Source organism: Bos javanicus, chromosome 24 (genome assembly GCF_032452875.1).
Source record: "Bos javanicus breed banteng chromosome 24, ARS-OSU_banteng_1.0, whole genome shotgun sequence".
Taxonomy (NCBI): Eukaryota; Metazoa; Chordata; class Mammalia; order Artiodactyla; family Bovidae; genus Bos; species Bos javanicus.
This window is the reverse complement of record NC_083891.1, coordinates 30,559,665-30,572,221: the sequence shown is the minus strand read 5'-3', so window position 1 is coordinate 30,572,221 and position 12,557 is coordinate 30,559,665. Positions and strand designations below refer to the sequence as shown.

Sequence of the window (12,557 nt, the reverse complement as noted above, 5' to 3'; positions counted from 1 at the left end):
TCACTTGACCTCTTTAAACTTACCCATTTTCTTGTATTTAAAATGAATGTGACAATACATACTCTGCTTGTATTATAAAGCTGTCATAATTTAGGGAAAGGTGAGGTATTAGAGGGAAAACCAGTAGCTTAAAAACATTAGCTATGGAGACCTTGAAGAAAGATGCCATCAGGCTTTTAAATATAAGCCTGAGATTGACCATGGATATGTCTGTTGCCAAAAACTAACTAACATACCAATTTTGTATGTGTGTGTTGGGGGAGTGGTTTCCTTCCAGAGGTTGAGAATAAAAAAAGAATATAAGAGTAAGAACTGGGGAAAAAGTTCTTAATCTTATATCAATATAGTATATTATATTTCTTTTCAACAGTATATAAAGAACTGTGTTTGAGTGTAAGGGGGGAAATGTCCAGTTGAGATTATGTGGATTATACTATTTCCCTGAAAGCTGAGGTTGAATTATAAAGGCTAATAACTAGCAAGATAGCTCCTCTGATTCTGCCTAGTAAGCTTTTGGTTTCTGTTTTCATACTTGTTGCTTGATCCTAGACATGGACACAGTCACAGAACTACATGGCCAAGAAGAGTAACTAAAGCCCCAGCCTTATAGCCAGAGAGACAAAAAGAGGAGTGAGCCCCAAGGAACCAGGAATTACTGGGAAGAGGAGGTAGAAAGGGAGGAGCTCAGGAAAGCAACCCCATATTCTTCTGTTTATTTCTTGTTCCCACTCAAGCTACACACTTGTCATATGTGACCCTGACCTAATCTGCATACCAGCCAACAGTATAGATCAATATGCCTCATGAACATAAGTGTAAACATCTTCATAAAAATATTAGCAAAACAAATCTAGTGATACCTAAAAATAATGTATCTTGACCAAGAAGCAGTTATCCCAGCAAGGCAAATCTGGTTCAGTATTCAAAAATTAGTATGCCAAAGGCTTTGACTGTGTGGATCACAATAAACTGTGGAAAATTCTGAAAGAGATGGGAATACCAGACTATCTCACCTGCCTTTTGAGAAACCTGTATGCAGGTCAGGAAGCAACAATTAGAACTGGACATGGAACAACAGACTGGTTTCAAATAGGAAAAGGAGTACGTCAAGGCTGTATATTGTCACCTTGCTTATTTAACTTATATGCAGAGTACATCATGAGAAACACTGGGCTGGAAGAAGCACAAGCTGGAATCAAGATTGCTTGGAGAAATATCAGTCACCTCAGATATGCAGATGACACCACCCTTATGGCAGAAAGTGAAGAGGAACTAAAAAGCCTCTTGATGAAAGTGAAAGTGGAGACTGAAAAAGTGGGCTTAAAGCTCAACATTCAGAAATGGCATCCAGTCCCATCACTTCATGGGAAATAGATGGGGAAACAGTGGAAACAGTGTCAGACTTTATTATTTCTGGGCTCCAAAATCACTGCAGATGGTGATTGCAGCCATGAAATTAAGACACTTACTCCTTGGAAGGACAGTTATGACCAACCTAGATAAAATATTAAAAAGCAGAGACCCTTTGCCAACAAAGGTCCATCTAGTCAAGGCTGTGGTTTTTCCAGTGGTCATGTATGGATGAGAAAGTTGGACTATAAAGAAAGCTGAGCACAGAAGAATTGATGCTTTTGAACTGTGGTGTTGGAGAAAACTCTTGAGAGTCCCTTTGACTGCAAGGAGGTCCAACCAGTCCATCCTAAAAGAGATGAGTCCTGGGTGTTCATTGGAAGGACTGATGTTGAAGCTGAAACTCCAGTACTTTGGCCACCTGATGAGAAGAGCTGATTCATTTGAAAAGACCCTGATACTGGGAAATTTGAGGGCAGGAAGAGAAGGGGACGACAGAGGATGAGATGGTTGGATGGCATCACCGATTCGATGGACACGGGTTTGGGTGGACTCTGGGAGTTGGTGATGGACAGGGAAGCCTGGCGTACTGCGGTTCATGGGGTCGCAGAGTCGGACTTGACTGAGGGACTGAACTGAACTGAACGTAATAATTGTACAAGAAAGAAAAACCATGTGACCATTTCACCGGAGGCAGATCTATGTTTGCAGATTTCACCATGCATTATTAATAAAACTCTAAGCAATCTAGAAATAGTAGAGACTTTCTCAGTCTGATATAGGACCTCTGTTAAAACTCTCCCACTAATACCATTCTTTTTTTTTTTTTATTCTTCCAATTTTATTTTATTTTTAAACTTTACATAATTGTATTAGTTTTGCCAAATATCAAAATGAATCCGCCACAGGTATACATGTGTTCCCCATCCCGAACCCTCCTCCCTCCTCCCTCCCCATACCATCCCTCTGGGCCGTCCCAGTGCACCAGCCCCAAGCATCCAGCATCATGCATCGAACCTGGACTGGCAACTCGTTTCCTACATGATATTTTACATGTTTCATTGCCATTCTCCCACATCTTCCCACCCTCTCCCTCTCCCACAGAGTCCATAAGACTGTTCTATACATCAGTGTCTCTTTTGCTGTCTCATACACCGGGTTATTGTTACCATCTTTCTAAATTCCATATATATGCGTTAGAATACTGTATTTATGTTTTTCCTTCTGGCTTACTTCACTCTGTATAATAGGCTCCAGTTTCATCCACCTCATTAGAACTGATTCAAATGTATTCTTTTTAATGGCTGAGTAATACTCCATTGTGTATATGTACCACAGCTTTCTTATCCATTCATCTGCTGATGGACATCTAGGTTGCTTCCATGTCTTGGCTATTATAAACAGTGCTGCGATGAACATTGGGGTACACGTGTCTCATTCCCTTCTGGTTTCCTCAGTGTGTATGCCCAGCAGTGGGGTTGCTGGATCATAAGGCAGTTCTATTTCCAGTTTTTTAAGGAATCTCCACACTGTTCTCCATAGTGGCTGTACTAGTTTGCATTCCCACCAACAGTGTAAGAGGGTTCCCTTTTCTCCACACCCTCTCCAGCATTTATTATTTATACCATTCTTAATGATCAAAAGTCTGAATGCTTGCTTCTAAAGATTTGTTTCCTAATGGAAACATTATATTGCTAGTACAAGATTTGTTTCCTAATGGAAACATTATATTGCTAGTACAATAAGGCAAAAAAAGAAAAAGCATGTAAATTGAAGAGAAAAATAGTGTGTCCTTTCTTTCTATTAACTGTCTTTTACAGAGCAAAAATTTTTAATTTTTTTGAAGTCAAACATGTCAAATGCCAAAGCCTTTGACTGTGTGGATCACAATAAACTGTGGAAAATTCTGAAAGAGATGGGAATACCAGACCACCTGATCTGCCTCTTGAGAAATCTGTATGCAGGTCAGTAAGCAACAGTTAGAACTGGACATGGAACAACAGACTGGTTCCAAATAGAAGTACATCAAGGCTGTATATTGTCACCCTCTTTATTTAGCCTATATGCAGAGTACATCATGAGAAACGCTGGACTGGAAGAAACACAAGCTGGAATCAAGATTGCCAGGAGAAATATCAGTCACCTCAGATATGCAGATGACACCACCCTTATGGCAGAAAGTGAAGAGGAACTAAAAAGCCTCTTGATGAAAGTGAAAGTGGAGACTGAAAAAGTGGGCTTAAAGCTCAACATTCAGAAAACGAAGATCATGGCATCCGGTCCCACCACTTCATGGGAAATAGATGGGGAAACAGTGGAAACAGTGTCAGACTTTATTTTTTTGGGCTCCAAAATCACTGCAGATGGTGACTGCAGCCATGAAATTAAAACACGCTTACTCCTTGGAAGGAAAGTTATGACCAACCTAGATAGCATATTCAAAAGCAGAGACATTACTTTGCCAACAAAGGTTCATCTAGTCAAGGCTATGGTTTTTCCAGTGGTCATGTATGGATGTGAGAGTTGGACTGTGAAGAAGGCTGAGCGCCGAAGAATTGATGCTTTTGAACTGTGGTGTTGGAGAAGACTCTTGAGAGTCCCTTGGACTGCAGGGAGATCCAACCAGTCCCTTCTAAAGGAGATCAGCCCTGGGATTTCTTTGGAAGGACTGATGCTAAAGCTGAAACTCCAGTACTTTGGCCACCTCATGCGAAGAGTTGACTCATTGGAAAAGACTCTGATGCTGGGAGGAATTGGGGGCAAGAGAAGGGGACGACAGAGGATGAGATGGCTGGATGGTATCACTGACTCGATGGACGTGAGTCTGAGTGAACTCCGGGAGTTGGTGATGGACAGGGAGGCCTGGCGTGCTGCGATTCATGGGGTCGCAAAGAGTCGGACATGACTGAGCGACTGATCTGATCTGATGTCAAAAAAAAAAATAGACCTGCTCTGGCTGTCAGTGGCTGAGAATTCTTTGCTGGGCCATAAGTCATGAAAGCTTTTCCTTACACTTTTTGTTAAAAATTTAGATCTTACATTTTGAGGTTAATTTTTGTATAATGTGTGAGGTTCAGGGTTCATTTTTTTTTTTTTTTTTTGCCTGTGAATGTTCAGTTGTTCAATTTGGTGAAATAACTGCTCTCTCAATTGAGTTGTTTTTCACCTTGGTCAAAAATAAACTGGCCATGTTTACATGAATCTGTTTCTCGATTCCCTATCCTGTCTCATTAATCTGTGCCCATTCCTTTGTCAAAACCACATTATTTTGGTTACTATAGCCTTATATAAGTAATTCTTAAAATTGCATGGTGTAATTCTTCCAATTTTATTCCCTCCCCTCCCCAAAATTGATTTAGATTCTGATTTCACTTTCCATATAAATTTTACTATCAATTTATACATATCTACAAAAAAAAATTTTATTGGAATTACGTTGTTTGAAGGTCAGTTTGGAGAGAATTGAACCTTTACTGTTTCTTACAGTCCATGGATTGTTGAATCTTACAGTCCATGAACACAGTGTATCTCTCCATTTATCTGTTTTTATTTCTTTCATCTGCATCTTGTGGTTTATAGCATACAAGTATCTGTATGTATTAGATTTATACTTATTTCATTCGGGGGAAAGCTATTTTAAGCAGCATTTTTAAAAATTTAAGTTTCTGACTTTACCTTAATGGTATTTAGAAATGTGATTATTATGTGTATTGACTTGCATCTTGTAGCCTTGCTTAAACTCATTATTAGTCCTGGGAAGTTCTTTAATTTTGTTTTTTATAACTACCTTGAAATTTTCTGTGTAAATAATCATGTTGCTTGCAATCTTGTTTCCACTAGGAAACCTCTAATTCAGTGACTGCTTTTATCACACAGAAAGTTTACATGTCTTCATCCACAGTGTATTGTGCTGGCCACGATATATTGAGTTTAAGAGTTTATTGTAAATACAGGACCCACCAAACTATGGTCAGTTTCTATTTTTGTTAAGAGTTTTGCAAAATTTTCTACAGCATTGTTTGTGAGATTTCTGAAAACCAAAGTATAATTTGCAGAGAGAAAATATTTTACTTTATAGGGAGAGGAATCTGATGACAGAGGTCAATTTTAAAACTGTTTGATGTGACTGTCTTGCAGATACCATTTCTCTACAGGGAAAGACTTTAAAATATAGCTTGTTGTTTGATTTGTGCTGCAGGTAGATTAGCTAAAATTGTATTTTGTCACCCTGAAGTTCTGTATTGTGACAGCATCAGACTCTAAAACTGTAAGACCAGCCTCAACAAAAGATAGTTTACAACTCCCGAAAATAGTTTTCTAACAGTTTGCTGCTGCTGCTGCTTCTAAGTCACTTCAGTCTTGTCCGACTCTGTGCAACCCCATGGACGGCAGCCCACCAGGCTCCCCGTCCCTGGGATTTTCCAGGCAAGAGTACTGGAGTGGGGTGCCATTGCCTTCTCCTTCTAACAGTTTATATATACGTAAATACATAGTTTACAGGACGGATTTCTGCCCTGTGATTTGTGGAGTAAAAGGGAAGTGGTTCCTAGTTCATTTTCTTCAGCTTTGTTAGACTCAGTTACCTATAGCTTACTGGCTTGTTCTTTGTCTTTCCTTTGATATTATAAAGTAATTTGAAGTTCTCCCTCTGAGATGGCCTACTTCATCCCAAACTGTTTCCTGCTTTTATCTGGTCTTTTTTTTTTTTTTTTCAGTGTTAAAAATTTGGTTAGTGCTCTTTTAGAAGAATACTCTCAGGATATATTTATGGTTCCCCAGTAGGTTACTTCAGTTGACTATTTTGGAGTCTGATCTTGTTTGAATATTTATCTAGCAATCACTACCTAGTTCTTTCTCCCTTTTTCTCCACAGTAACAAGATTTTTGGTAGGAATTGAACATTATTTCTCTTCTGGAAAAGCCCAAGGATCTGTGTAGTGATATTTTATTTTGACTTCTTTACTTTGTTTTCTTTTTAAAAAAAGAATACCGTTTGACACTTGCCTTGGTGAAATGATGCAGTGTTTCATGCATTTATTTCTCAATTATATTATTTACCTTAATAGAACATCTTTGATAGATACTGTGTACAGCTTAGTGCCCAAATATCAAAAAATTATACCTTGTAGATTTCATCATTCTGGTTAACCATAGTAATAGCAGTACACTCACTTTCAATTTTTCACGTGAAGATAAATATAGAGTAAATCCATAAAAAGTGTGATATATTGGAAAGGTTTTTATGGCTCTGAGTTCCGTTTTTATCACTTATTATTTGTGTGACCTTTATGATGTTTTCCCAACCTCTTTAAAGCCTCACTGTCTCCCTTAGTTTAAAAAAAAAGTACATGTATACTTTTCATGTTGTTATAACAATATATACCTTTCAATGTGATTGTAAGGATTAAATGAATTAAGGAAGTGCTTTGTAAATCATATAGAACTATTTCCTATAATACATAAAAACTATCCATTTTTAAGTACAGTTGACCTTTGAACAACACAGGTTTGAACTGTGTGGATTCACTTAAGTGTATATTTTTTTCACTGAGTACCTAGTACTACATGACTTGCAGTTCATTGAGTTAATGGATACATAGATATGCAGAAACCTCTATAAGTTATATGTAAATTTAATTATGCGTTGTGTATTAGCTGCTCAGTCATGTCCAACTCTTTGCGTCCCCATAGACTGTATCCTGCCAGACTCCTCTGTCCATAGAATTCTCCAGGCAAGAATACTGGAGTGGGGAGCCATTCCCTTCTCCAGGGGGTCTTCCTGACCCAGAGTTAGAACCCCGTCTCCTACTTGCAGGCAGATTCTTTAATTTAGTTATATGTTTGTTATAAGGTATATGGAACGCCAACTATAAGTTACATGTAAATTTTCTACTGCATAGATAGCACCTCTAACCCCACATTCATTGTTCACGGGTCAACTGTAATTCACTTTTAATCTGAAAAGTTTGACTGTAGTTTGGCCGCTTTCACTACAGTTTACGGTTCAACTTACTCTTTAGGCATTTCTTATCTGTGCTTAAACTTATGGAGAGATTAAGCTCTAGATGTCTGTCTTCTGTTCTATTCTGTACTTCTTCCTTACCTGAATTCTACCTCTTCTGTTTAGAGATTCAGGACTAAAGAGTTTATCAGAGGAAAGGAATCAGAATATGATGTACACTTGGCTGTCAGGGAAATCTGATACTTATTTTGATCTGATATTTATTTTGCACTGTCACGTATTTGGAAAAGAACAGAGAAGTGGGCTTAGTGGTCAGTTTCTTTCCCCTCTCTGAGCATGGCTGTGTGTAAACACCGATTTTTTTTTTTTTTTTTTTTAATTCTGTCTTCCAGTTACAACAGTTGGAGCTTGCACAGATACAGCAGAGAGATGCTAATCTCACAGCTCTTGCGGCTATTGGACCAAGGAAGAAGAGACCACTAGAGTCCGGGTCTGGAAGTGAGGTATGGAAACAAAGTTTGTCCTTTTATTTGTCATGTCAAAAAAGCAGGCCTAAAGGAAACAAAGAATGCAGATAATTTACTCTGCCTTGCACACTATTGCTGCCAAATGCTGGTTAAAGCTCTCCTTTGCCTATTTTATAAAATCTTAATTTTTGCTTGTTCGTAAAAATATGTATCACCTTGAACTTTCCTCCAACTTACTACTTGTTTTATACTTCTTCCCGTCCCCCACCACTGGTCATACTGAGTTTCACTATCTCAGATTTTTCCTGTACATTCTTCCAGGCAGTTTTATATAATTTTCTCCTCGCTGGGTGTCTAAATCCAGCTCATCTGTTAAGATCAAGTCTGCCCTCTTTTTTCTACCATGACTTTATTCTGCGTACCCACACTAACTTCTCTTTTTCTCTGCATGTAATGTGTTTGCATGGCATTAACCGTTCTCTGCTCCTCACATGAGTATTTTCTCTTTGGTTTATTATGAGAGATTATGAACTTCTTGAGCAAGACTGTAATCCTTTTCCTTTGAATCTCCCACAGGACCAGGTACATATTAATATATATTCAGTAAATATCATTAATTGTTTGATTAACACCAAGGAAGGATCTTACATCTTTAGAGCGATTATTCTAGATTAATTAATCTATAATGCTAGATTTTCAGATTGGTCATTGGGGCTAAGATACAAGAGTGAGAAAGAGCCCTGAGTTGGGTCAGTAATAAAGAAACTGTGGCTCCTCTGTTCTGCTCTATAAAACTTAAATGTGCTCTGGGACAAGCTCTTCCCAGCTGACCCAAAACATTAACAGTTCCTGATAAATGATAGTCATCTCTGTAGAGGAAAGATTTTAAAAGTCTAGTTCTTTTTATTAATAAAAATGTAATGGATATAATACGTTCACATGCAAAAAAATTCATAGTATAAAAATGTTTGAAAAAGATGAGTTTCCCCCTCCCAGATTTCTAGTCCCCCATCCCCTGCCCAACCAGATGTAACCACCGTTCAGATTCTCACATATCCTCATAGAATTTATTATGAATATAGATGTGTATCTCATGTGCCTTCACAAATTCACATTTGATTTTGTTTTTACCAAATGCAATCAAATTGTATCTGTTGTTCTGCTCTTGATACTTTTCCCCTTTTCCATAATCTCTCTCATATAATTTACCTCCATTTTTTTAAAGGTATGTTACATCACTTTGTTTAGATAAACAATTTATTTAGCCAGTTCTCTAATGGAAATTTAGGTTGCTTCCAGATGCTTCTGTTACCTCAGAGAGTGTCCTTGTACTTCCACTGTTGTACTTGTTCAGTGTATCTATAAGCTAAATTCCTAAAAATGAAATTCCTGGGTTAAAGAGTGCATGATAGGAACAACTTTGGAAAAATTAAAACATATTCAAAGATAGAGTAGTATAATGAATCCCCTACATACTTACCATCCCCATGCAACTACTATCATTTTATGCCAAATTTTGTTTTATTTACATCTGCACCAACTTTCTCAGGTAAGTTTTTTACTCCTCAGGTTATTTTCAACACAATCCTAGATTCAGTAACATTTTACCCATAAATTATTTGTTGCTTTTCACTTTTGATAAATATTTTTAAATTGCCCCCTAAATGATTTGTATCAGGTTTTGCATCCATTCATGCCTGTTTTTCCACACAGTCATTAACCCTGGGGATAATCTTTTCCATCCGATGACTGGAAGTGCAATTTTTAATAGTGTTTAAATTCCAAGTGAAATTGAGCAATTTTTTCATGGGTATATTGACACTTTCAATTTATTTTCTCCCCCCTATGTTATATTTTTTAATAGATTTAAAAAAATGGAACACTCCATACCCCCCTTCACTTTTTTTTCAGTTTGTCTGGGCTTTATTCATATGAAAGTTTGTATTTTGTTAAATTAAAAAAAAAATCAGTCATTTTCTTTTGTCCTTCTCGAATTCCATTGTGTTTGGAAAGCCCTTTCTTAATAATTAGACTTATGAGTTAGTCCTTTTATCATTTCAGCTTTAAAGTATAAGTCTCTGATTCATTCAGAGTTTGCTCGGAATAATAGGTGAGATCTGCTTTTAGCTTTACTCGCTTTCTGCCTCCTCGTTCTCCAGACAAGCAGACTGTCCCAACTCTGTTTCCTCGGTAATTCTTTCCCCACTGATTGGTTGTGCCACCTTTATCACAGACAGTTTTGTGTCAAATACAAATTCCCGTATATATTTGAGTCTGACCCAGTGCTATCTAATAGAACTTCCTGTGATGAACACTTACGGAGTCTGAGCTGCCCTCAACAGCTACATAACGACTGTTGAGCAGTTGAGCTATGGCTACTGTGATTGAGGAAATGAAATTTTAACTTTAAAAAGTTCATGTAAATTTTAATAGGCACACGTGGCTAGTAGCTGCATATAAGTGCATGGGACCAGTCTACTGTTTATAGATTATTTTTATCTGTTTATGATTATTTATGTATTGCTGCCAAATCTTTTTTCTTAACCATCTCAACCATTTTTATGTGCACAGATCAGTGGTGGTAAGCATATTCACATTGCTGCACCCCATACCCGCAGAACTTTTTCATCTTGCAAAACTGAAACTCTATACCCATTGAATAACTCCCCATCTTCCCCTTTCCCAGCCCCTGGTAAGCAACACTCTACTTTGATTCTGTAATTTGATTACTTAGCTTCCTCATGTAAGTGGAATGAATCATACAGTATTTGTCTTTTTGTGACCTTGAGGTTCCAAATCTTAGTATATTTTAAAAATATGGTAAAACTAGTCCAGTAGAAATTTTTATGTTCCTACTTCTCTACCACAGGACAACCCACTGTCCTTTATTATTGGTCTATTTGTATATAAATGTGTGCAAATATTTTATTAAAAGTGGGGCATGCTCTTTCATCATTAAGCACATTCCTATAAATATGGCCTCGTTAGCATACTTTTTTCTTTTTGGCAGAACAGTTATTTGTAAATTTCTTCATCCACGTAGTTATTCTTTATAATATCATAACTCCTTTGAGAAAGATACAGGAATGTCTGAGTTCCTGCCCTACTTTTTGATTACTTTTTTCAAAGCTTCATTTTTATGTGTCATTTGAGTTTGTCACAAATCTCAGAAACATTAAAGGTTCCCTGGTTTCTAATAATCAGAGATTGTAAAGTACTTTTCATTTATTGTATGTTTGAATCTGAGAAAGTCTATAGGTTACAGGGGGCAGAAATGAAATGTACTATTGATATTCAAAACGGTGATTTAAAAAAAATCAGTTTATATCAGTATTAAAATGGAAATTTATTTAATTTTTATTTATTTAATAGAAATTTAAATTTAAATTTTTAATTTTTAAATTTCAAAACAGATATATGTTCTAACTTGGCTATAAATATATTGAAGTGTTTGTTTCCTTGGTGCTTCTTCAGTTTTGAGAATTTAGGCACATATATTTTCCCCTTTATTCCTGTATTTTTAACTTAGATCGTTGTCAGACTTTTTCTGAACTATAAACAGCCAGTACTTTAAGTAATCCAACTTGAATTGAAAATGTCCATTTCTTTAATGAGTTGGTGACATTTTAGTACAATCCTTATTTTGAAATTAGCTGAAAACTACTTTTTTGTGTTGATTTGTATTCATGGTGTTTTAACTTTAAAGGCAATTTTCTTTGAAAAATGGGAAACTGGAGAGAACCTTCCTATATGCTCTTTCAGTGTTTACATAGACTGCTGATTGATTTGCCCCTCCAGTCGCTTAAATTGCATGAATCAGGATTGTTAAAAACCCTTTAACAATTTGATTTTTTTATTCTCACAAATAACACAAAATTGATATTTGAAACCATTTATATTTTTATTACTCTGTACCTAAAAATTGAGGGTCTACTTAGTGTCTGCCTCTTTCTTTATAGATGGAAACCTGAAATGTTACCTGTTTGGTCTGAATTTGCTGGAATAAGCATAAAATCCCAGAGGGGAGTGGGGTGGAGTCTTGCTCTTTGAGGAATAAATCCTTGGTTCAAATGCAGGTTTTTCTAGTACCGAAGGGGAGAGCTTTCAGTTTGGAATGCTGCATAAAGTAGTGGCAATTTTTAAAAATATAAATTTCAGAGAATTAAACTTAGAACATTCAGCATTCATAGCTTATCATTTTTGTTGATAACGAATCAACAAAAGTAAATTTGGAGAAATTTGTTTTAGACCTTCTTCCTTTAGACTTTTTTTTTGTTATGCAAAACTCCCTCTTATCCTTCAAAAATCTTTCTAGTTGTACAATTTATATATTAAACTATCTTCTATGTAGATTTACATTTAATATTCTCAGAAGTCTTGCTAGAGTTGAATAGCATCAGCCACCGTCTCCGGGTGTTACTCTGGCAAAAAGCAACAAGTACCAATTATCATTTAGAACCAACTATTTATTCCATAAGCCTGTTGCGTCTAAGGGAGGGGGACTGTTAAAATTTGCTACTTTGGAGTATTTAATTTCTCCTTAATTTACTTCTGTGCATTGAAGTGTATGAAATCAGTTCTTAGATTAATATAGACTGTATAGATACCTATGTGGTAATTTAGAACCTACTTAAAGATTTAGAATGTTTGCATGTTTGTGTTTTGTATATATATTGCTTAGGTGATGTCTTTGGAATGTTAAGTCCTGAATAACTTTACTTCCTCCATTAATTTTAGGTCCTTGGATTAGAAAGAATCTCTTTTTTGGATTAGCAGTAC

The 12,557-nt window shown here is 36.5% G+C and overlaps 1 protein-coding gene across 1 annotated transcript in view; it reads left to right on the top strand.

Moving 5' to 3' along the window:
• The window catches only part of TAF4B (TATA-box binding protein associated factor 4b), a 112,048-nt gene that overhangs the window by 79,833 nt on the left and 19,658 nt on the right, over window positions 1-12,557 (top strand). Inside the window, exon 14 of the mRNA XM_061399705.1 lies at window positions 7,704-7,814. Within this exon, the coding sequence (XP_061255689.1) occupies window positions 7,704-7,814 (111 nt within the window). The remainder of the gene's footprint in view (window positions 1-7,703; window positions 7,815-12,557) is intronic.